The sequence below is a fragment of the Pseudopipra pipra genome, chromosome 1 (genome assembly GCF_036250125.1).
Source record: "Pseudopipra pipra isolate bDixPip1 chromosome 1, bDixPip1.hap1, whole genome shotgun sequence".
In the NCBI taxonomy this organism is placed as follows: Eukaryota; Metazoa; Chordata; class Aves; order Passeriformes; family Pipridae; genus Pseudopipra; species Pseudopipra pipra.
In genome coordinates, this window is record NC_087549.1 from 149,064,793 (window position 1) to 149,090,311 (window position 25,519).

Sequence of the window (25,519 nt, forward strand, 5' to 3'; positions counted from 1 at the left end):
TTTTGTTTCCAAGTCAGAAGAATTAGTATTTGATAAACTTAGACAGACAAATGTTAGTTGGCAGTAGAAAGCTTCTTAAAATGTACCACATTATGGGATTCTTACTGGGATGGTTCTTGCCCTTTACATTTGATGTATCGTGGATGTGTTGCAGGTGTTGTTACAGGTTTTTTAACCACATTCTTTCTAGAAGAGGCAAGAGCTCCTTAACCCACGAAATTACCAATACATTGCAGGTTCACTGTGATTAAAGAATAAATGGTTCCAGTGTGTAGGTAATGAGAATGAGGTTCCATTTTACTTTCTTCAGAAAATGGAAACTTTTTTAAATTTGTAAAAGCTCTTCCCTATCTCATCATACCTTATAATTTTACGAAGTGTTCTTCAGGAAACAAAAATAAAAGATCAAATAGTTTTTTTCTTCTTGAACATACATAAATATCAAAAGCCAGAATGTGGTAAGATTTACTCCAAAGTAGTGTATACCAGAAACCTTCATTACTAGACTATTTTGAAATAATCATCTCTCACCAGTGTTTCATGAGGTTCCTTCTAGTGCAGTTTCAAGTTACATGTCCCCCAGTGTATTGCTCTGCCCTGTAGAACATTTTCTCAAATTCTCATGAATTTGAGGTTCTAACAGCTACTTTGGGCAGCAGCAGCAGCTTTTCCTCTGTGCTGTAATTCCTGCACCTTCAGGAGAGGTGTGTCCGTCCCTCATTCTCATTCACTCCTGGACAAGCAGTTCTTGACCATGTGCTCATCACTTCTGCCTTTTTGTCCTTTGCCCTTGTACGTCACGTGCCCCATCGGCAAATTTCATCCCTCCTCACCTACTCCCATCCTCTCTCCATCCAAACTCCAGTTCCTCCTCCCTTGGTGCTGTTTTTGTTCCTCTGCAAATGGACCACCTCTGCCTGGTTTTCTGTAACCAGTTGCAGCTGCTCTGGTGGCAGTTCCTGTAGCTGCCTTTGTGCAGTTATTCCTCCTGGGGCTCGAGTAACTATGCCCATGGATGCATTGAGGAGCTGGTGTCACTTACTAATCCAGGGATGCTCAGCCCTGCCAGTGATACACGTTATGGTTGGGAGCCTCTGTTGTACCATTTTCATTAAACTGAATTAAATTTTTCTTCGTTCTGAAACCTAATTCTGTGTACTTTACAAATACAAGATTCAAACCCAACATAATACTGTATGTTAAAAAATTACCTCTTGAATTTTTTTATTATTTGGGACATTTGTTATGTCAACTCTAATGTTCCTGTGTTACTATATTTACAGAAACATCCCTGTGTCATTCACACAGTTATGCAGGCACCCAATAATGAGTGCTCTGCTAGTGCTGTATTTCTACATCAACCATTTCTTATGATGGTTTCATTTCTTCCTAGAATTGTTCTTTTCTTTTACAGCCTTACAAATGGCAGCCCCTTTCTTTTTGAAACTGTGGTTCTTGTGATCATATTGTATTCTGTGCAGTTATTTGTTTTCAGCTGAAACTGCTAAATGCTGTACAATATTCAGCATGTCTAAACCCTTTTGCAAGTAAGTTTAACAATTTTGGTTAAACTTCAGCTGAATGCCTCAGAAAGCACTTTTTTGTTCGATTTTATTTTTTTTTCTCATTTGAACAGTCTTTCTCTAACAGTATGGTGTTTTTCTGCTATCCATTTTATTGATTTTAATCCTTAATCTGCACTCTAATTAGCTCCTTTTCTGGAAGTCTGTTTGATACTGCCTTCAAACATTGGTTGTTTGTGCAGTTTCTGTGAGTGGGTCTCTGAAGGCCTCACCTTTGTCACTATCAGCTTGTTTATTTGAGCATTTCAACTCTATTCAGTCTCCAGAGTTAAAATTATTCACTATCTGACCTGGATTAGAAGAGCGCTCTGTTGTTTGACTTTTAAATAAGGATTTCAAATTCCCATTTATGACTGTCTTTCTGAATTTTTTGTTTACCTTAGATTCCAATTCAATAATTGCTATCTCAGTCTTAAAACATCTTGTGAATTATAACCAATTAAATGAACAGATAAGATTTTATTCCACTTTGAGTAGTTCTTACAATCTGCCTTTTTTCTGTTGTTTCAATTCAGTGCTTTTGAGTATCTTCCGTCCTGCAGCTTGTCCCATATTTTTTGTTTCCCTTCAGTTCCGTGTCTCTTACAAAATGTCATTTTCAATTTATTTTCTTCCCTGTCTTTTCCTCCCACTGTTGTGTATCACTTTTCCAGTAATTCATGTAGGCTTCTTCTGTTTACTAATTGCATGGAATATTGATTTCCTGTAGATTATATCCTATATCTTAGTTACACCTTACATAAAACTTTTAAAGGACTGTAAATTTGCTTATATGCTTAGAAAGAATTCTGTAGTTTTCATATCCATTCTAAGTGTTACTTGGAAGCTTTTGTGCTTTTCCTGGTCTTGGCCCTTATTCCCAGGATGTGTGTGGGGTGGTCAGCAGCATATGTTCACTGGTCTGACATGACACACTGAACCTCCCACAGCTGCTCAGCCTCAGCAGTCTCATCTTGTGTGGCAGACACAAAGTAAATACTCCAGGTGTTATCCAGGTCTTAAATTCAGCATGAATAAGATTTCTAGGAAAAAAAAAAAAAAGAAAAAACATGGATAAACTTGCCCGTGTAGTAATGCTAACTGTGCCAAACTAACAGGTTTTCTGATTCTAGTTCTCAATGTTTGCGAGATAGAAGCTCCTAATTTTCACTTTACTTACTGTCTACATAATCTCTGTGAAGTCACTACTAATAGTAAAATTCAGTCTACACATCAGAGGTTAGTGAAGCATTATAGCAGCTATGTAGTTAAGGCAGGTGGAAAGAGCATTTCTACCCACAGCAGCAGTAGCCACGTGTAGTAGGACATTTTGATCATTATTTTTTCAGTCACACTGTTCCAGTACTTCCCCATAGCACACAAGCTGTAGAGTATAGATCGAGTTTCTGCTGTTCCGTTTATTGATATTCTTATCTTGATTAAGAATTACTCTATCTAACTTCAGCCAGTCCTGTATCATCTGTTCTCAGATATATCAGCTTTCTCATGTGTGCTGTGTGAGAGACCTGACAGCACAGACACCTCTGTAATCTTGTGTGCAAAGCTGCCAGAGTGTGCCAGCCGCTCCTTGGGGAAATGCTGGTCGATACCCAGTTCACAAAGCCCTCCCATTTTTCATGATTAGGGCAGCAAAACCTGAACATCATGACTAGTGTAGAGGTTCCTTTCCAACCCAATAGGTCCAGTGTATTCATTTGCCCTTGGCCCAGCAGAAGGAGATAATTTACCATTAAGTTCAGTGCCATTCCAATGCCATTCTTGACTCCAGGAAGTTGGAGAACTTCAGTTTGTATCAGGCTTGTTTTGTAGTCACATCATCTGTGACACTGAAAAGCACTTCATTCTAAAGGTGCCAGTCAATGTTGCCAACAGTATAAATTAGGGAGTTTAACGGAACTGTCTGAAGGAAAATTGATAGTTTCAGTTTAAATCAAGTCACCATTTTTAAAAGTTGAAATGATTTTCCTTATATTTTTCAGTGCCTTCTTTGGACTGTTGTGATTCATCAGTTGGAGCTCAGATTATTTCAAAATCAAAAGAACTAGGTAAAGAATGTAAATGCTTAATTTTTAATCATTTAGCATATTTTAAGGGTGTTTTTTTACATGAGACAAAAATTCCTTTTTTTTATGGTTTTATAACAGACAGCATTAACTATCCTTCAGTTACCACAGCATGCTTTCCATTTTTTTTCATTCTCTCTTCTTTCTTCTCTTTTGCCTGCCATACCTGCACTATAATAATTACTTTAAATTATGCTTTGATCCTGCAGATTTAGTTGCTTGCCTTAATATCAGTGGTGATAACAGTGTGGCTGAGTCAGGCATGTACACAAATGCTTGCAGGTTCGAGCTGTAGGAGGACACAACTTTTCTGAATTTGTCTGGTTTGTGCTAGGAATTTATAATCTGGACAAGCCTACTCACAAGTCAGTTTTTATAATGATAGCACACAGCAACTTCCATCATGGTAGGACAGCTTCCATCACTTTGAAGTTTTTTTCCATTTGATACCACACAAATGTAGTTCTGAGAGAAGGTTCTCCCCTCAAATCTTCAATCTGAAAAAGAGTTTATGAGATGTTTCTGAAACACACACCTTTTAAGTTCTGTATAAGAAGACAGTCAACTGGGAAGAACTGTGTTCAAGACCAGCTGTGATGTGAGATGTTACTTAAGAAAATATTTTTTGGTTAAAGGGAACAAATGTTATGATATTTGTATGTTTGCAAAACCTGCGTTATCAAATCATGATTTAGTTGGCTCCAAGGAGCTGAAGCATCATTGCAGCCTCTTCATTATTTGGTAATTCCCTGAAAGTTCCCAAACCTCCACTTGCAGTGCCCCAGCACAGGTGACAGAGCCTTTCTGCGTGGTGAATTAAGGAATATTGGAGCTTATCAATAGACTCAGCTGTCATGTAACACCTTGAGGAGGAAGCAGTCTGGCAGGTCTTGGGAGACTTGGGTTCTACCCACAATTTCCAATTTGATTTTGAGCAGCTCACTTGATAAAACCTGTTTTTAGTCTGCCTGTAAAATAGGGCTGATTAACTTGTCTGAGTTACCAGGAGTTCTGGCAGAGTTAAGGTCATTAAGATGGTGAAGGTAAAGTGCTGAAGGCCGGATGGGGGCCCTGACTGAGCAGCAATGGGAACCCAAAGTAAGACTTGCACAGGTTTCTGTGAGTACCAGTGATATGGAAATACCCTGCAAGGCACCAGTTTCCATAATGACATTGTTCTTTCTAATGAGTCCTTGATATAGGTTGTTCCATAGCAATGTAATGGATTGTTGCTGGATTTGACATCAGACTCTGGGCAATAAAGCTGTGACTGTAATGTGTAAAAGAGTGTCAGATACCTCCGTTTTATTTAGACCAATTTCTTCACTCACGGATCAGCTCCATACATGTGGATTGTTAACTCTTATAAGTGCTATTCCTGAAAAATCTAAGACTTGTAAATTAAAGAGTTTTATATTGCTGTTATGATTCATTCAACTTTTATAGACCCACCGAAGACATACACCCAGGATGGAGTCTGCTTGACAGAATCCGGCATGTCTCAGTTACAGAGCCTCACTGTTACAGTGCCGAGAAGAAAACGGACGAAACCAAAGCTTAAACTGAAGATTATAAATCAGAACAGTGTGGCTGTGCTTCAGACACCCCCAGATGCCCAGTCAGAACACTCAAGAGATGGGGAGATGGATGACAGTAGAGGTAGCAGTCTACTTTTGGCATGTCTTGTAGCTTGGGAGTGTTGCAGTACCTGTGTGTATTGCAGATATCCCTGGGAGTTTTTATGACACTGATACTCCTGTGTTCTGTACAGAATGTTTTATGGAAATTACTTGAACAGTAGCCATGGCTCATTGTTGTCCATTTTAGGGATTTTCCTTGGTTTTTGTCCTGTTTATGGGTCATCCATCCTATAGGAAACTCACCTTTCTAAGGCTGCCAACACTGGAAATATGGGATGACTTTTTGCCTAATCCTTGGGTTGCACTGTGCACTCACTGAGTACAAGTGCATTTTGAGGCTCTCAAAGTTAGTGCAAGCACTGTTTGAAAGTGGTAACATTGGCTCAGCAAAGCTGAGAAACTGGTGTTAAAATAAAATCAAATGGGAAAGTGGATTAAAAAACTCTTTTCTGAGGGTATTTCTTTTTTTTCTTAAAGAAACAAGGTGATCTGACTTGAGAGTCGGTGATTTTGGCTAATGCTGGCCTATCCAAACACACCCCTGTGTATGGGGACAATGTTTAAGTCAATGGTAGAATGCCTTGGAAGAGTTCCTTCCACTGCAAGGCTAGACACAGAGCAAGGATCCATGTGTCTCAGTGTCACCAGTACTTGTCTCATCTGTTTCCCTCACAGCTGAGCAAGCACAGCAGCCACAGCCAGAAAAGACCAAAAGTGGGAGACGAGAGTGGGAAAACCACGTAGGAGCAGCCAGGCCCTTCAAATCCCTGCTCTTCAACACTAGAAACAGCAGCCAACATGGTGCAATCCCATTGTCCCCTCCCCTTTGCCATGGTCTGGCTGTGCATCCTGAGAAGTGTGTTGGTAGAACAGGTGTTAATCCGTGGCCTGGGGAAAGGCTTAACTTCAATGTGTGAAAGCCATTGCATTAGTCATGCAGGTGTCTGTTAGGGGAGGAACAGAGGCACCCCACCTCCCCACAGCCTAAAGTGCTTTCTGTTTATGCAACATCACCTTGGTGTTAGTCAGATTAAATGTCAAAAGAAGCTTTTTTTAGATACAGAGAGTGTACTTGAGATAACTCTGTAGTTTAACTGTCAGTGAAGTTTCAGTGTTAACTTGTTGATAGAAGTATGGTTCCTGTTGTTTGATTAGCACGTTCTTACACTCTGCTGTTGACTGGAAGTGTATTTTTTTATAATAGCTTCCCTTTATTTGTGTATAACCTTTAAAACACTTAACTACTTGTTTTTCTTTCACTTCTTTCAGTAATCACAGGGTTTGGTACATTACCCTAGCAATACACAAACACTGAAATTTCATCTCATACTTTCTTATACTTCATCAACTGGGTTGTTAAAAGTGAAAAAAAAGCTTTTGATTTTGGTTTGGAGACATCAAGAAAGAGAACTAGTCCCTTACATTGTTCTTTTTCATTGGCCAATCATCTTTACTTTTAAAAATGTGTTCCTGTTTTCTATATAACTTTGACTTAATTATCTGCTTGTTGGCTTCTATCTACTTTTGAAGTAGATAACAAGATACATAGATGTGACAGCAGCGTATGAAAGGGAGAGCTAAGGCTTCTACAGACTTTAATTTGAGTTCTGATCACCTTTCATTGCCTTTTTGAGAGTTAGAGCACATTCGTGTATGTGAAGGCAACAGCACAGCAAGTACATGGTAGATTGGGTGGATTTCCTGGAAGCTCTGTGTGTGTAGAGCTCTGCTCTGTAGAGTGGATTGGTGCCTGTTCCCTGAACATCTGGAATTTTTGTATGAGCATCAGGATGAATAAAGCTGTGCCATGGCTTTGACTGGAGTAACAGAGTGTAGTAATTCCAGGGAAAAAGGAATAACCCTTACTTAGATTCTGACATTCCAGGTGGAAAAAAAAGAGGCTTTATCTGAAAAAAAAACGAGTTCATGGTAATTTTGTTACCATCTCATTTTTAGGCTTTCATCAGGTTCAGCATTTCATCAGGTGTTCTACATTTGAAAGTCCACTTGAAAGTTGAGCTTGCTTTGGGAGCTTCAGCTTGGTGGCCTTTGCCAAGCCACCAGCTTTGTTGGTGGAGCTCAGCAAGGTCTTTAACAATGGGAAGGTCTGGTCCATGACTCAGCGTGTGGAAGAGCGAGGGATGTAGTTCTACCACAGCAGAAGTGGTATGAAAGAGTCCAACTGTCTCTTACAACAGTATTTCTCCCTCTTACAACTGCATGTGGTTTTAGACCATGTAGAATTATACACCTAAACCCAAAGCAGGAAATCAGAATTCCAACATCTTTTCAGGGGTGAGAGTATATTTAACATTTCAAAAGCTTTACAGTAAAATGAAGATGTAAGGTCTTTTTGGGGGATATCAGGAAGAATTAACTCCCTCTTTCTTCAACACCAAAGGCTTTTTAATGTCAGCATACTTTACATCTATTTCTACCCTTCTTTCCCACAGAATATAAACTCTAACTCTGAATTACAGTCTTCATCTTCCAGGCTGAGTAATTCCTTTGGGCTGAATTTTCTATTACATAAGTCCAATTCCTCTTCATAGTAAGTCTGCTTTCAGTCAGTCACACGGCTTCAAGTCATGAACGCTCTAAACTAAGAGTCATTAAACATTACTTTCCAAGTGCAGGCTGCAGTTTTTCAATGTCTTCTCAATTAAAAAAAAAAAAAAAGCCCTACCAAACAGAGCTGAAGAGGACAGTGAACAAAAGGAAGTATATATTGGTAAATTGGTTCCATATTCCTTGATGTATGGCTACAGATTGCTCAGACACTTAGAAACGGTGATGGCACAGGCTTCTGAAGAAGGCAGCAAAACATTTCTCATATTCACATGTAGTAACTATAGCATTTATTCTCTGGCTTTGTCTCAACAGCATCTCATAGGAAATGTGTGTATATACTGGCTCCTTGTGTAGAGATAGAGTGGGTTTCCCAAGAGTGTCCAGAGATTATCTGTCACCCTTCAGAAAAATCTCAACCGTTCTCAATCAGTTTCTCAGAAATCAGTCAGATGTAGAAACTGTGGAAAAAATACCTTCTTCCCCTTTTCAAGTTAAAGTTACCATTGCCTCTTTTCTGCAGAAGGTGATCTTTTGGACTGTGATGGAAAATCAGATTCCAGCCCTGAACGGGAAGCTGTGGATGATGATACCAAAGTGGCTGAAGGAGCTGATGGGATTAAAAAAAGGAAACGAAAACCATACAGACCTGGTAGGATAAAGTAACTTAAACAATTGTGTGTCCACAGTACTCCTGTTGTTAGTATGCTGTCAGTTGTAGTATTTCAAATTTATACCTTGTATTGATTCTTAACTTGATAGGAAATTGGACTGTATTTGTGTAATTGGTGAAGGAGAATTTTTCTGTGTGTGTATTTATATACATCTGGCAATATTTGAATTTCAGAGAACTTTTTGCAGTTCTCTTATTTTCTGAAATACTCGATAAGAGTCATTTACTAAATATTTGCAGATTGCTTCTGACAGTGAATTTTAATGAATTCAGTTATTGGATGAATTAATTTATTTTAATTTCTTAGTGCAGTTGACTCTTAATTATCTGGACTGTGGATTAACTGTGTGTCCCGGGTGCAGAAACACTTGAGCTGTATCCAGGCAGAATACATCTATTAGTTTTCTGCAGCCAACAATTTCCCTGGAAAATTAGACAAACCTGTATCTGACACATTTACATGCATATACACCATCTGCAAAGGATCAGGAATGCTGCAGTCAGTCTCCAGTGAAGGATTCTGGAGTTTCAGGCAGTATGATGTTGACAGTTATCTTTTTATTTTGTGGTATGTCCTTCTCTAGTACCATCATATGGAGTGGTGAGTCTCCTAGAGCTCTTTGTAGAGGGGTTTTTTATGGTCTTTTGAGGTTCTTTAGTAGGTTTCATTTGGTAGATTGACAGTTAATTCCAGCAATTCCTCAGCTTGCCAGGGGAGGGGAAATCCAGCATCTGAAAGTTGCCAGGTTTGGTGATTTGAACTTCTTGTGGATGTTTTACAGTCCCATAATTGTTATCCTGTTTGATCATTACATATATATCCACCAAGACATTAAAATTCAGAAATATTTCATAAAACTCTGAATTAAAATGCCTTAAGTATCTCAGATTCATTCTTATACCTCTAGATGCAGCAGTCCCCTTGACCTACATAGTAATCTTGGCTCTTGTTCTTACTATGGAGCTCAGTTTTTATCAATACATTGAATTTTTGCTTCCTTCTTAAGGTATTGGTGGATTTATGGTACGTCAGAGAAGTCGTACAGGGCAAGGGAAGACTAAAAGATCCCTCTCCAGGAAAGATTCTTCTGGATCTGTTTCTGAACAGTTGCCTGGCAGAGATGAAGGTAAATGCAGGAACTAGTTTTTAAATTTTTGTTCATGCTTAATGCAATAAAAATAATACAACTCATCAACATACACGTTTGTCATGATGGCTTTATTAAATCAACTGAAAATACCCACTCCTACATACTTAAAATTTCAGCAGAGCCCATGATTTACAAAGAAACTGAACTGATGATTTGCTGCCTATTCTGGGAGATAAATAGTGAGGATTATAAGGGAGATTTAGAGCAATCTTCTTTCTGACACACCTTCTTCCACATGTAGTCCTGATCCAGAGGTGTCTTCTGGACCATCAGTTTTAACAGTCACCAGTGTTCCATATTCCACAAGTATGTCTGATATTTTTATGTATGTGTTTATGCTCTGGAAAATCCTTTATCAGAGAGTTTAATTACATATTTTTGTTTCATGAGGAAGTAATTCCTTCTTATTTTAAAATGAGACATTATTTTAAGCTGAGAGTTTCATAAACTACCCTTACGTTTCATGTTATGAAAGATGACTTAAAAAAATAATTCCATATTAATTTGTAATACAGAAACATTTTCTAGACATGTGTCATGTTTCCCCATCAGTGTTGTCCCTTCCAGGACGGAAGAACCCAACTGTGGTGTCTCTCCTCGTAGCAGAGCCATTTCAATGCCGCAGTACTCGGTCGATTGGGCACCTAACAAGGAGTCAGATTTTATTTGTGTGCCTTTTTCTCTTACTTGCTGTGTGTGATTAGACTAAATTATTTCACCCATCTGGAGTTGTTCACACTAATCTAGAGAATATTGAGGTATCATTCAGGTGAGATGTGGAGTATGTTTAGTTCAGAGCCCGTTTCCTATAAAGTCAGTAGAAGGAGGCAGCTGCTTTTAAAGGTTGGTTGATACCACCTCAGTTGGAAGACTCTGGCCTTTGATTTCTCCTATTGCTCTCTCCTGTCTGTTTGGCTGTTGTATTTTTACCCTTTCTAAATCCAGATTAGTGTCTTGCTGTGTATTTGTACAACATGGTGGAGACTGGATCTTTGCTACATCATCCATTATTAAAAACTAGTATTTAAAGTCCACAATTTAGTGCTTGTTTTCTCTTTAATATTTGTGTTACAGCTGTGTTTTTTTGCTTTGTAAATAATATTTCATTGTAGCATGCTGCCTTGTTTCAGGTAGTGCTGAAAATTTTGTGGTAATTTTTTTCATTTCTGTAGGATCTGCTCCTTTAAGTAAAAGAAAAAAAAAATTAGTTAAGAAGCGAATTCCCCATTCTGGGTAACAGGACAATGCATATTGTTAAAAAACAGTATTCCTAAACAAGTGTTCTTCAGTTAAAAGTTGGAGCTTCTCTTTGTCTGCTCAGGCACAATTGCTTGTTGAGAAAAATATAAATCAGAAAGTCAATGTGTGTTTTAAATCATGACAGCTTGCTGAGAGCCTCCTTCTCAGCGGCCAGTACTCATCAGCCTTCCCAGGATTTTTGGCACTCCTTTTCTCTGTAAAACCTCCCTCTCAGACAGTGCAGAGGTCACAGTGTTGGTGAACCTCATTCCACTCGTGGTCCTCTGAATATGATATGTAGGAGATCACTACAGTACAAAGCAAAGCTGATTTTATAACCATGTTAATATGGTTTCTTAAATAACTTCCCAGGGTCCTTAACTTTATGTGATTTGCTTTGGCAAGACAAAAGTAGCAGGACATATAAAGTTCTGCTTTTACCTGCAGTGTTTTCCCTGCTCAGTTGTAATAAAATAGTGAATGATTGATGAGCACTCTGTGCTTTTGTGTTTATTAGAAAAAGCAATGCCACTTTGAAATATGATAGCTGAATAAATGTGTAATTTTTCTTGAAGGGATTCTTTATAGATTTCTTTTTCTAGCCTGTTCGTTATTTATACGACAGTTCTTTCTCGGATTTAAAAAGAAAATAAGTTTTTTACTTTCAATTTGAGAAAAAATAGTGTGTGAAATGAAACGTGATTAATGTGTAACTCAGCATTGATGATTTTGGAGATACTCCTTCAGTGCAATTGTCTTTCAAATACCTGGTTGAATGGCACCTGTAATTTCTCTCAAATTACCACATTCTTTGGTGACTCGGAGGTACAAAAGTGAAAGGTCTGTCTGTACCTGGGAGTTATGAGGTGATGATGTGACTGGTATCACATATGGTATTTCCTGCTGGCAGAACCCAGATGGTCAGGTGACAGATCACAGCTGGCTGGATAAAAGCCACCTTTAGAACACATCTGGAGTGATGTTCAGTAAACCCATGACCCAGAGGGGTAGCCAGATACATTAGATGTGCTGCCACTGAACCTTTGGAGCAAAACAGTATTTTATTTATTTGTGCCTGAATGTTGCTTTTTAGGTTGGACAGAACAGCTGCCAGACACTCCAGTTGAGGAGTCTATCCCAGCTTCTGAAAGTACTGAGAAAATAAAAAAGCGTTACAGAAAAAAGAAAAATAAACTGGAAGAAACCTTTCCTGCCTACTTGCAGGTAAAGCTGTTGGGATACTTCTTGTGTAAATCCATTTAAATACCTGATCTTTATGTGTGTTGATTCATAGCTCATCAGCAGTCGTGGGTAATAACCAGGATATTAATGGTGATGGAGCAACTTTACCTTTCATTAATCAGTTTATAAACTGAGTGTTCTCCCACTGAGAACATTAATTGGCTTATTCTTTTCCTCAGCCACTGTTTCCATGAAACTTCATGGCATCAACTGTACTGGGATTGAAAGCAAAGAATTAATAGAGAGGCAGAACAATCTGTTTAAAAATAATTTGTATTTCCTAAGTAGGGAAGTAAGTTGGAAAGAAAATACTTAAACAACATTTCCTTTGGATTAATAAGGATAAATATTTCAGTGCACATTTTACTTCTGTAGAATGCAGAATATTTCTTAGATTCTTCTTTTGTTCATACTAGAATAACTGATACTGAAAAATCTATCTTTACCTTTATTTTTAGAGCTGTAGCCTAAATCAAAGGTTTATAGACTACCTGAAAACAGAAAAAGTTGTTATATAATGAATAAAAATTGACTAGAAAATTTGATAGGTTGTTGTCAAATTACTGACTGTTCAGGCCTGGATGAGTGATGGCTTATGTAATATTTTAAAAGCTACTAATGTAAGTTAAACATCTTCAGGTGTTTTGTTACTGCAGTTACACGAGGGGGATTTTGTGGTAAGTGAAATGCAGGGTTTGGTTGTTCTTGAATTGGGATCACAGGGTGCGTGCATGTTTTTCATTAACTTCTTCATCCAGGTGCCCAGCAGTGTTCACCTTCTTCAGCTGTCCTTTTTGTGCCAGGAGAAATGTTTTAAACACTTAACAAATTGTGATATATAATAACACTGTGCTGGTACACTGTCTGTGCCACACGTGTAAGAAGACTAGAGTTTTTCTATATAATTTAAGGTGTGAATTTAATCATAAAACATTAGTAATGTAGCTACCTTAGTTAAGTTGTAGCCACTCCTGATAGCCTGGAAGAGATACTGCCATGCTGGAAGGCTCATGGGACTGAGACTGTGTTTTTATCATTGCCTTTTAATGTTAACTTTGTCATTTACCCAACTTTTTCAATAGGTACAGTGTTCTTCCCACATTGAATCATTTTGTCTTCTTTGCAGGAAGCTTTCTTTGGGAAAGACCTACTAGATACCAGCAGACAGAGCAGGATGAGCCTGGATAATTTACCTGAAGAATCACTTTCATGTAAAGCAAATCTGACCACCAATTTCCTGGATCCTTCATCTGACCCCCTTCTTAGCTCAACCTCCACTCCAGCTCAGGCAAAACTGGGACCTCAAGGTATACAAAGCTAAAGTTAGTGATAATTCACTAGTTTGATTTTATTGTTGTGACTGGAGCTTTTCCACTCTCTTTTCCACTTTTCTCACAGTGTTTATCTGATGTGTTTTTCGACATTCTGTATAGGAACTGTCCTTGTGAGGTTAAGTTACACTGATAATCAGTGATATTCAGCTCGAGGGCTCCAGCTGTTTCAGAAAGATCAGTGGATGGCACAACAATTGGCACTTAATACAAATCTGCAGCTCCTTGACTGTAACATCCATGTGTATAAAGTCCGTGAAAATTAATTCTGTGTAAGAATAAGAATACAGATCTGTTATAGAAGAAGACATAGATACTCTAATTAGAAGACATTTTTAGTAGTCTAGTGAATATTAGTTGGATGAATATCATCCGACTTTTCTTTAATGTTTTAGGTTGTTTTAGGTTGCCAGTCTCCTCGGAATTTTTGGTTCACCATGTCCTTTCTGAACATGAGTGCCCTTTCCAGGTACAGTTTGTAGCCCCTAGGCAATCTTTTGCTTTTGCAAAACCTTACTGAAGTTACTGCTGAGAGTTTTGCAAATAGCCAGAGGGTTGTAAAGTGCTGCTGAAAGGGCAGCGTCACACAAAAGAGCAATTAAAACCTTATGGTCTCCTCCAAATTATTTTTTTCTCTGTGTCTTGTAGTATATGCTGTTAGCTAGAGGTGTCTTTTTATTTTTAAAAACTATTACTATTTCTTGTGTAAATTAGTTAATTTGTGGCTTGTGTTTCAGCTCATCCTCAGTTTTTCCATCTAAAAATGTTTGTACACATTGATACAGCTTCCCCTGTCCAGAGAGTCATTTGAAGAAAGGTCACTTATTTTGATTGTTACTCAGTGAAAATCTGCTAAATGAGAAGTAAAAGGCTATATTATAATTAAACATTGATTCTTATATGGTTGTAATAGAGAATGCAAAAGTTAACTTCCCCTGAAGGAGAAGCTGCTGGAAATGGAGTGTTTCACAGTCTGTATTTCCTTAGTTCCAGTACTAAAAGAAGATAGGCTCACAATGACTTTTTCCCACCCCAGCATTCTTTTGAAGCCGGAGAAATACAACTTTAGAGGTCCTTGCTGGCCTATCCAACTGCAAGATTGAAGTCACTAATGTATTCATGTGTTAAGGTAGCATAGTGTTTTAGAAATTCTTGAAGTTGATGTTAATTTAATGTTCTATTTTTCCGAAGTTTGAGAGTTTTTTGTAAATAAGCAGAGTTGTAAAACTTTGTAATTTCCTCCTCCTTTTATTCAGAAATAAATAATAATGAGATGGCTATTAATAAATAAATCACTAGCAATGGTTTTAGTGGATAGCCTACTGTTTTTCCCATTTGACATATGAGAGACTCAAAGGCCAGTGCTTTCTGGCCGTAGGTATGTTCTCAACAATTGTCTCACAACTGTTCAGATTTCCAGCCAGAATTGTGTCCAGATGGAGCTGTTTGTTGTAGTGGGAGCACCAGTGGGTAAAATCATCTGCCAGTATTGATCAGTTCCAGGGCAATTTTTCTTAACTCTTTCCCTGTGACTTTGTGGCACACGGTTATTTCCACAGTAGTATCCACATGTGTGAGAGACAGATTCATTTTGTGTGGTGATGGAGACCCTGGTAAGTTGGCTGATTGCTGAGCTCCCTTCTGGCTGGAATTGCAGAGCTGGAGATGAGAACAGTGTCCCAGGGCACCTGTGATGTTTTCATCATTTCCACCCAGGACCTGGCTGTGGAGCAGGAACAGCATGAACTGCTTTGTTCACTGCACTGGGAGGCTGTAGGACTGTGTTGTCACTGACTATGCTGTTTTCCTACAGTGCCATTTCTCACAAGGATTGCTGACTCCTGAGAGTCCTTCCTTAATTGCATAGGCCTTTTCCAGAAGGAAAACATTCTTCTCCTGGAGACTCCAGTTGTGTAATCCCAGGATTAGGTGCAGTGATCAGTCTGCTCACGAGCTGACAGAGCATTCCAGGGACACATTCTGTGATTTATTTAATCTTACAGCTTGGTTAATGGTAGCTGAAGCTTTTGCTGTTTTCCAGTAGCCAGGCCTGCAGCAGTGATGGGGATTGGCAGAGCTGTTCAGAAGAGGGTTTTTGGAGTCCTTTGTTTATTGTTATTTTCTAGCGACTGTGGCTGAAGTGAGTTTTAGGCTCCCAGCCCTGATTTCTGTCTGGCAAAGAGGTTGCTGTTTGTGTTCTCAGTTACAAGACCCACCTTTCCTGTGGTTTTATAACGTGTGGCACACTGTGCACTGTATCCTGCATGGCACCAACCCTTAAAATCATTTCCAAGGCAGTGCTGGAGCAGAGTGCAAAGGTTTGCTCACTGAGAACACAAGCACCAGATCTCCAGGGTCTCCCTGGCTTTTCTTCATGGGTGAAGTAGAAGGTATTGATTTGGATTTGTTGCATTCTGAGGACTCTCTCTTGAGTTTCCTGACTTGCGTGTCCCTGATGAAAAAGAAGCCACTTGGTGAGGTGTGTTCTGTGAAGGCTCTGGCAATGTGAACTTCCCTTTATCTTGAAATAGCTCAAATTTAGTGTATTTTTTTTCTGTGGATGCTGAAAAAGTCATTTGTTCAAGTGGGGTCTCCAGAGAAGGCTAAAGAAATTCTTCCCAGACAAAAGGAGAGGAGTTGTCTGGGTCTCTGCAGCTGATTCAAGTGCTGCTGGGACATTTTATAACTGGATACATTACTGCCTGATAAAGCATCTTAGGGTGGCTGCAGCCTTGGGAGAGGCATTTTTATTATTTTAGAACTTAATAAATAAATAAGAGTAAATGCATTGGAGAGACCAGGATCACAAGGTAGCAGTAGAACTGTGCTATCTTAGAGATCCAGCATTACAAGCAAATTATTTTCCTTTTTGCTTTGTCTCTGCTTTCATCTCCATTCTGAAAGTCAAATTAATGAGCAGTATTGAGCTATTTGTTTGGCAGCAGATGTCAACCAGCTATTGATTCTGATCTGAAGCAGCTGACTCAAGTGATTTCGTTGTTTCCAAGATAATATTTAGCACACATGGAATTAAAACAACCTAAAAATAGAAGAAAAAAATGTACAAATATGCTTTAGATTAGATGTCTTATGTGAGACTTGTGGATCATAGACTCTGGGCCTCTGCTGTCACCAAAACTCTGCCTTTTTATAGATTTAACGAGGTCCATTTTGAAAGCAGATTGCTTTTTTCCAGCCTACTCATCTCATCAGAAGTCCATTACGGAATCTGATTGCCTTAATAGTTAGAGGCCCTCTAATTTGAAGCCTGAATTTATTCATGGCCAGTTTGTAGCCATGGGGGGGTAAACTCCTCTGTTATGTCTTTCCACCTGAGCTCTTTTCAGCTACTTATATATTTATGTTCAAATGAGAAGTTGAGTGTTTAGGGACTGTTCCCAAGCACATGACTAAAGGCTGTGGAGAAAAGCACCATCACATAAAACAGTACAGAAGAATTAAAGGTTTCTAATACAGTCTTGATGCTTCCTTCATAGGGGCCCTGATACTCACCTGCCTTCAAGTAGAAATTCAGGAAAATTAAAGGATTAAAGTCAATCCTTTGCCTACCTCCAGCTGAAGTCATTACATCACCTTCTGGTGCCTGGTGTTAGTTAGTTACTTGCATAATTGGACCAAATTGCCAGAAAGAAAACAAGTATCTAAAGAAAACCTAAACAAGCCTAACATAAATCAAAGAAAAAATCCAACCAACCCACCAAAACCCCAGCAACTAGGTTCTGTTTAAAACCTTACATTTAACAGTACTTTTAATCAGGATAAAAAATAACTATGCCTGCAAAGTGATGTGGTTTTGAGGCACTTTTTAATAGTTTTACTGATATCAACAGGAGCTGTATTCTGTATGTACATTTAGATGGATTGGTCTGCACTGGCACATTGATCCACCTCACTGAGCGGCAAAAAAAATTATTTAATTAGGATTGAATCGTCTTGTCTGCATTGCACAGGATAAAAGTGGAGAATAGGAATAGTAAAGTGAAGAGGAATAATTTTCATTTTGGCTTCGTAGTGGAAGAAGGGAAGAGGGCTGTCTCTGAAAAACAGCAGAAGGAGTTTCTAATTCATTGTTAAATTTAGCAGCTTGGAAAGTAGCCTCATGATACAAGTAAATCCTTGGCAGCAGGCTCTGAATTAAGCTATGTACTTTCCTGGGGCAGTTGGATTGTAACAGTGGGAAGGGCATCTGTGTATGTGTGAAATGTGTGTGTTGACTTTCTGGTCTCTCTTCAACCTGGCCATATATTTGTTTTCCACATTGTACATTTTATGATTTGTTTTAATCCCCTTTTTCTGTTTAGTTATATGTGTATTTACCATCTCATCATGTTTCCTTGGTCTGGCAATGATTGATCAGGTAGTCATGGTAGTCTGCAGATTTCTGAAAAATATTTTTTTCATCTTTCATTTATTTGTCAAACAATTTTTGCAAATGTTGCACATCTGTAATAGTCTTAAACAACTAGTTAATAAAACCAGATGGGCCATGCAGAGTAATTTCTCTCTAATGAATTGGAGGTCAAGAAGATAGTCGTATCCAGAATTTATTATTTAATATTAAAGAGTTTATTGCTAGACTGGGCCAGTTTTTCCTACATGGCAAACAAACACAACATTTCTTGCTCTGGCTGTTCTCACTTCTTCAGGATTTCTTCTGATCTTAAAAATAGCATCTTCAATTTCCATTTATTTATTCTTGTCTCTTACTCTTAGATCAGATTGCAGTAACTAGTTGCTTTTGTCTTAAGAAAGAGACTGGTTGTAAAAGAAGTAACTGATTTACCTTTAAAAAAAATTTCTTTGTTGATTTACTGTGTCCTTTATAAAACCTATTTGTTGACTTTTACATTCATAAGCCTTTGTGTCTTAGAGGTTGCAAGTTCTCAGTAGGTCTTGGGATTTTTTTTCCTCTAAAATCATCCAGTCTTTCTTAAACATGATTGGTTACATCATCACTTTTAAAAATACTAACCAATGTAAGCATGTGAAGGTGGCTTCACATGAGGGAGGGTGTTGTGACCTGCCCCAGAAAGTGAAGAGTAACCCAGGTTCTTATTAATAAATCCCTTGTGTGAAAACAACACTGAATAATCAGTGTTTGTAAACATATATATGTAGGGTTTATTTTAGAACAGTTTTGTTTCAAAGGTGTAAAAAGGTATGTTGGCATTTTTGGTATTATTATCTGTATCTATCATCAACAGCAATATAGCAAGCATTGGAGCATAAGGGTAACACTTAAGGAAATGCATAAGGGAGAGAAAGGGAAAGAAAAGATAAAGGTGGGAAGAGTCAACCCACGGGGTCCAGCGATGAAACTTGGTAGTTGCAGCTCCCATGTCTGTTAGTTGAAGTGTTCTTGGTCTGTTGGGGCTGGGGGAGGGAAGCCCCCACCCTCAAAGAAGTTCTGAGTTATTATATACTTCCAGAATGCCTTGTATCTCATGGCAGACACGGGGATGGGGCCCCACTGCCTCCTCCCAGCCTGCAAAAGCCCCCTGGCGATCCTGGAATGTGTAAATGTTAACCTTTCCAGTCTCTGACAGGCCCTTGCAGCCTGGCAAACCTGGGTTTGGGTTTCCAGCTCAAGCTCAGGTGCATCACCAGGGTAGAAATGCCACAACTGCTTAATTTTCTTTGTTGCCTCTCACACAGGCAGTACCGACGACCCTTTAGCAGATCTTTCTGAGGTCTTAAATACTGATGATGATATTCTTGGAATACTTTCTGATGACTTGGTAAAGTCTGGAGATCATTCAGGTATGTACATTTAGAAGGTCTCTCCAGTATTTGCTTTCTTTTTTTTTCCTCTCTTTATTATAGATGTATTTGTTGTACTGTATCTACAGGTTAAGCTTTAGGTCATTTCAGATATAATTTTCATATCTTAAGAATACCTTGGTTTGGAATGATTTTGTTGTGTCCTACCAAAAAAAAGATCCCCAACCTTGTCAACATTTTGTTTTACTTGGCTCTTTGCTTTGCTGCTTAAGAGAGAATAAAATGTAGCTGCTGTTGTCTCTCATACCTGCATAGCTTTTTTCAGCATGCAGCTTTTTCTTTACTTTTTTTTGTTTTCGTGTTGTAATCATCCATTTTATCTGGTTTGGGTCCTGTAGGTCTTGATTTATGCACTTTCCAGGTTGAGAACTCACCCTCCCCATTTGGTAAGAATCTAAACAATGGATGATCCATGGTTAGCAGTAGCCCTCTTTCCTAGTGGTTTTAGCTGAAAGAACTGCATGTGTAGAAACTAGTACTCCTTTCTCCTTTACTGTGTCACTAATTCATGCTTTCATTTTCCACTCTGTGGTGTTCGAGTCTAACACGACCTTCAAACTCTGCACTCCGCCTTCAAGAGTTTTGCTTACAGCTTTTAAAAACCTTCCTGAGTTTCTGTGTTCCATGATACAAACCCATGCATTTCCTTGCTGCCACTGTTGATATTACTTCCTATAGTAGTGTGTAGTTTTTATCATAGTGGTATATTTTGTGAATTAAAAGCATTTTTGTCAATGTGAGTATATTAAAGCATGAATAAAGCAGCCAGCATCAATCCTTTTGCTTCCACTGGGTAATGGTTCATCACCTTATGTAAAACACAGGTTGACAATGCGTAGAATGGCATGTTTCATTATTTTAAATTTGAGTTTATTTGGTATCTATTACAGAAATACATTTTAAATACTGAAGCAGGTAGTTCTTTTTTTTTTCCCCTCCCAAATTTTTATCATTTGGGAGATTTATTGAATTGTAAAGGATGTTAGGAAACTTATGTAGTGAGTTATGTTTTCTTAGTACCAACAAATCACTTTGATGTAACCCATAATATTCAGGAATTGTTTTTTGAAATAAAAACTTCTACAACTTGTTTTATACTGGCTAAATTTCAGCAGCATTTCAGTAGATATTTAACGTAATTTTGAAGTGAAGAACATTTGGAGTGAACCTTAAGGTACACGAGGATGAACCATGTTTAATATTGGTGTGATTGTTTTTAAAATGTGAAAAACAGTTATAGTGGAACTACGTACTGAAAACAATACACTCAAAACCATGCTGTACCTAAACTCAGTAGTCTTATTTCCCATTCTTCCAGTTGCATTATATTCAATTAACATTCCTCAAACAATGCAATAAACTGGAGGTAAATAGTGCTTAGTTTTGTTTACTTTTTCTAATGAATGTTTTGTTTTGCCTTACCATTCAGATCTTAGGAAGCCCTGGTTTAGTTGATAGCTCAGCTCTAGGGGGTAAAAGAAGGGTTTATTCTCGTTATTCTATACCACTAAATTTCACTATTCATGTCTAATTTAATATTCTTTCTTCCTTCAGCTGGATTGGATATTGGTCCCATCTCTGATGATCCTTCTTCTCTGCCTCAGCCAAATGTCAACCAGAACTCACGGCCACTGAGTGAAGAGCAGTTGGACGGAATCCTCAGCCCAGAACTAGACAAAATGGTCACAGATGGTAATTTTTTTGTCCTTAATCTTGGTCTTCTAGAGAAGTTTAGTAGAAATAATCTTTTTTCCTCCCCACCAAGTGACTCATCTCTGTATTGTAACATACCTATTTGGACTTGTCTGCACAATTACTTTTATTGGTTCTTTTGGTGATTACTTATTCTGTGTTGTCTTTACTTTGTCCAGGTGCTATTCTTGGTAAACTGTACAAAATCCCAGGTATGTATCCCAATCTTCACTGTCTTTTATAAAACACAGTTCATAAGCAATGCCAGCAACTCATGCACAACATTTTTTCAGAGCTGGGAGGAAAGGATGTTGAAGATCTGTTCACAGCTGTGTTGAGTCCAGCAGCCACACAGCCTCCTCTGCCACAGCCCCCTCCTCCACCCCAGCTGATGTCTCTGCACAGCCAAGGTATGTTCCTCTGGTACTTTTATGAACAGCAGCCTGCTCAGCAGAGTTGTTTAAATGCTGCCATGGGAATAGGGCACAGCCTTGTTTCTGCTGTTGCTAAATTGTGGAACTTGCCATTGTGAATTTGTGAACTGTTACTCTAAACCTGTTCTGAAGGGGGTATGTGATTAAAATCCACATAAATATTGCTAATAGATAAGGGCAGATATTTGAGATTTTTCTGGCATATCGATGCTTTTATCTTAGCTGACACTTCTGTGGTTTTGAAATTAGTCTGTGATAAAGCATGTGTTCTCACTTCACTCTTTAATTACTTTTGAGTACCTCCTCAAGGGTAAGGCAAGAGTCTGTATAACACTAATTTACTGAGTCTTAATTTCCTGTAAGTATGCAGTTTAACATATTAGCTAGTCCTGTTAGAGAGAAGGCTAAATAATTTTGAAATGTATCTTGGAGATTATAATTTATTTTTCTCATTACTACTAAAATTGTCGTGAGTTGATACGGCATATTCTTGCTCTGATATTCAAAGCAAGGGACAAGTTGATTTTATTTATTGTTATTGCCAGTAGAGACATTTTTTTAAGCAGTATGTATGAGGATAATCACATATGCTCCTTTTCTTATCAGACATCACCTCTGAGCTCATGTAAAGAGTGCCCATTCTGTTGTACTGGTACTACAAAAAGTAATATGAAGATTGATTTCACCAGTGAATTAATCATAAGAAGAAAAGTGATTGGTTTCCTAGTTGGATTAATTTCCATAAAAAGGAAAGACTTCAAAAACTCTTAGAGGGGAGAGAGTTTAAAGCATATAATGAGGTGATTTAAAGCAAAAGATAATGTAGATATCATTGCCTGTTTCCCAATTACTTGAGTATTGGAGAGAACTTCAGCATTTGAGCTTTAAGATTGTTCAACTCCTCCCTGTGGGAGCTGCACAATTACAAAGTTTTAGATTCACGATTTGGTTCCGTTACAGTGTCATGATCCACATGTTTCTGTGAGATAAATGCTGCAGTAATTGGGAAGCTTGCATCAAGTTTCAGCAACTCATGTCTTCTCACATGTGATCCCACAGTGCAAACCAGAGGCCTGACTGTCCCTCCAGGTCTTCACAGTTGCTGTATACTCTCTGTTTACCAGCTATAATAAAGCACATTTTCTTAAGTTTGGTGTGCTTGCTGCATAGCACATGTAACTATAGATCAGAAACAACCTCCTAAAGCATGACAGAATGATACAGTGTCATCCTACAGATGCATCTAATTCCTGAGCTACTTCTGTGCTTTCAAGGAAGTACTGGGGCAACAGTTATAATTTCACTTAAATGACAGGGATCCAGAGGCCAGTGCTAATTCTGTGTAGTAACATCTGCAAATACCATCTGCTGGGATGAATCTGCCTGTGCCACATTTCTAAGACTGTAATCAAATAAATAAAATTTTCTGGCTTCGTACTGCTAGACTGGACATTTAATTAGAAAATGCTAATGCTCATTTGAGTAGAGTTATCTGTTTCATTGGTTACAAATTAGGGAGTTAGTAGATAATGAGACTTACTTTGGTACACTGCTCAGGAGTCTCAGAAGAGGAGATATTTAATTCAGGTGGCTAATGATAATCCTGCAAGGACTGAAAACCATTCTCCATGCTTGCTGCTTGGATCTGGTGTAACAGACAGGAAGACCATTAGCTTTTAAGAATATATCTCAATATAAAGTGCAGTGTCATAGCATGGACTACTGCAAAAGTTTTGGAAATCCATTAAAAAAAAAATAAGGGAAGAAAAAATTCTCTGCAGGGATGTGATGCATTAGGAAAGAATCCCTAAAGCTTGTAGGGAAGCAATTTAAACTGATTTAAAATCTGCTAAAAAATGTAAGGACATTGCTATAAAATTTTAAAGCAATTAGTTTTTGCATTGAGACATTGTCTTCTCAATGAAAACTTCCACCTCTCCCTTAGAAGTAGTCACCCTTTAAAACAGTAATTTAAACTTCTTCTTTCCAGGAGAGAATGCATTTCCAAGAGTGCCCCTTATGAATGGTCTGATTGGCCCCAGCCCTCATCTCCCTCATACGGCTCTGGCTGCTGGAGGTGGTTTGGGCACCTTCTCTCCCATTACACAGCAGCCATATCCTGATACCAGGTAAGTCCAGTTGGGAAATAAAAAAAATATTTACTATTTAGTGTACTTAGTATTGAAAAAAAGTGTTAGTAACAACAACCCTTGGAGGGTGGTGTTGTGACTGATACTGTGATATTATTAGTTTTTGACAGCCACCACCAAAACTTCTGTATTCTTGCAGCCTTTTGAAACAGCAAACAGGATAAGTACTTTGCTAATTGAGGATTGTTTGTAGTTTTGTTGTTTTTATAAAACAACCCCCTTTTGTGACTTGTCAGGGATAAGAATCCAGCGTTCAATCCAATGGTGAGTGATCCCAACAGCTCCTGGGCACCAACTGCTCCACCTTTGGAAGGTGAAGGGGATACAATGTCCAATGCCCAAAGAAGCACTCTGAAGTGGGAAAAAGAAGAAGCTTTGGGTGAAATGGCAACTGTAGCACCTGTTCTCTATACAAACATCAACTTCCCTAACCTGAAGGAAGAATTCCCAGGTGAGTGGTTTTACTGAATCAGGTTGAATATTTTGCAGCAATTTATGCATCTTGATTTGAAATAATCTAAAATAGGCTTATCAAAGCCTTGTGTATTAACACATTTTTTTGGTTGTAGACTGGGCTACAAGAGTGAAGCAGATTGCTAAACTATGGAGGAAAGCAAGCTCACAGGAGAGAGCTCCCTATGTGGTAAGAACAATTGCCATCTGCATTTGCATACTTCCATTTATATGGTCATCTTTTTCTTTTTTTTAAATAAATCAAGATCTAGGTTTCATGAAAGTTCCCTTACTCCAAGAATGCATTTGTAGTTTAACTTTGAATACTTTACCTGTATTCTTTGCTTTTCAGTCTTGGAATAAACTACATTAGTATTGTGCAACCTAACGATATCAGCTGAAATGAGAACATCTGTGGTTCCCACTGCCTCTTGGCTACATTTGATTCATGCCTCAAGTCTTCTTTGCTCTGTCCCTCTCTGCACAGGATCTCACCAAGTTCTTCAGAAGGATAATAACAACTGATTATGTGATTTCTCTCTCTTTCATCATCCCCTCTCACTGGTCTGTTCTTTTTTGCCCCTTTAGAGTTGTTGAAGCCTTTCACCTGTTGAACTAACAATTCCAAGGGTGTCAGTGCTCACATCCCTGCTTTGCTCATTTACTCCATTTTCTTGCTTTGCTGTTCCCCTTCGCTGCTTACTCTCTTGTGTTGCTTTGTGATGGAAACTCTTTTCATATGTTCCATGTTGGGGAGCATGAAGGACTCTGTTTTTCTCTCCGAAATCATTCACCTCCTTCACATCTGAGTCAAGTGAACACATGTATTTGTAGCAGCTATCTGGAGTTACATGGTCATTGATTCCATTGGGCAGAACTTCTGCCATTCAAAGGGTGACCCTTGCACTTTCTTGAAGTCTCTGTTGAAGCCTGTCCACATCCAAATCTCAGAACCTGTATTACTGATTGTTTTAGACCTTCTGAACCATTGTTAGCAAATGTACTTTCCTTTAATTTCCTCTCACATCTCCATTCTCTCCTAGTTCTCATCTTTTCTTTGTTTGTTCACAGCAGCAATTGGATGGTTGTTCTCACTTTGTAGATTTCTGTGGATTATGCAGGGTTATGTTTTCAGTCTCGTAGCCTCCCCTTAACCTGCACTTTTTTGATACAGGCCCATCAGTAATCAAGTTTGATTCCTATACATGTTGATGACTCAGGGTTTAGCAGAACCAACATCATCTCCTGCTGTCCAAATTTAAAAATTTCCCTTATCTCTGACAACTTTTAAGAGGATAAATCATACCCTAGATTCAATGTGGAAAGTGGAGTTCTTGGTCTTTCTGAAACCCTTTTCACTTGAAAGAATAATTCTCTATTTTTGTCTTTGTATCACTGAGGCATCATCATTATTCTGCTTTTTATTTAGTGTTACAACTTCAGCACCTTTGGACATCTATGCCATCTTGTCCATGCTGCAGTTAATTTTGGTTGTTCA

At 38.4% G+C, this 25,519-nt stretch overlaps 1 protein-coding gene across 11 annotated transcripts in view; it reads left to right on the top strand.

Annotated features, from left to right (window-relative positions):
- KMT2C (lysine methyltransferase 2C) overlaps nt 1–25,519 on the top strand; it is a 192,889-nt gene that overhangs the window by 134,487 nt on the left and 32,883 nt on the right. For 6 of the 11 annotated variants that reach the window (XM_064638459.1, XM_064638481.1, XM_064638474.1 and 3 more), the window contains 14 exons: nt 3,563–3,628; nt 5,093–5,305; nt 8,378–8,506; nt 9,535–9,654; nt 12,011–12,141; nt 13,286–13,466; nt 19,167–19,271; nt 19,631–19,678; nt 20,847–20,984; nt 21,164–21,196; nt 21,278–21,394; nt 23,409–23,547; nt 23,805–24,019; nt 24,138–24,211. In XM_064638459.1, coding sequence (XP_064494529.1) covers nt 3,563–3,628; nt 5,093–5,305; nt 8,378–8,506; nt 9,535–9,654; nt 12,011–12,141; nt 13,286–13,466; nt 19,167–19,271; nt 19,631–19,678; nt 20,847–20,984; nt 21,164–21,196; nt 21,278–21,394; nt 23,409–23,547; nt 23,805–24,019; nt 24,138–24,211 — 1,709 coding nt within the window. The remainder of the gene's footprint in view (nt 1–3,562; nt 3,629–5,092; nt 5,306–8,377; nt 8,507–9,534; nt 9,655–12,010; nt 12,142–13,285; nt 13,467–19,166; nt 19,272–19,630; nt 19,679–20,846; nt 20,985–21,163; nt 21,197–21,277; nt 21,395–23,408; nt 23,548–23,804; nt 24,020–24,137; nt 24,212–25,519) is intronic. The other 5 variants (XM_064638465.1, XM_064638490.1, XM_064638531.1 and 2 more) reach the window with 5 other exon arrangements.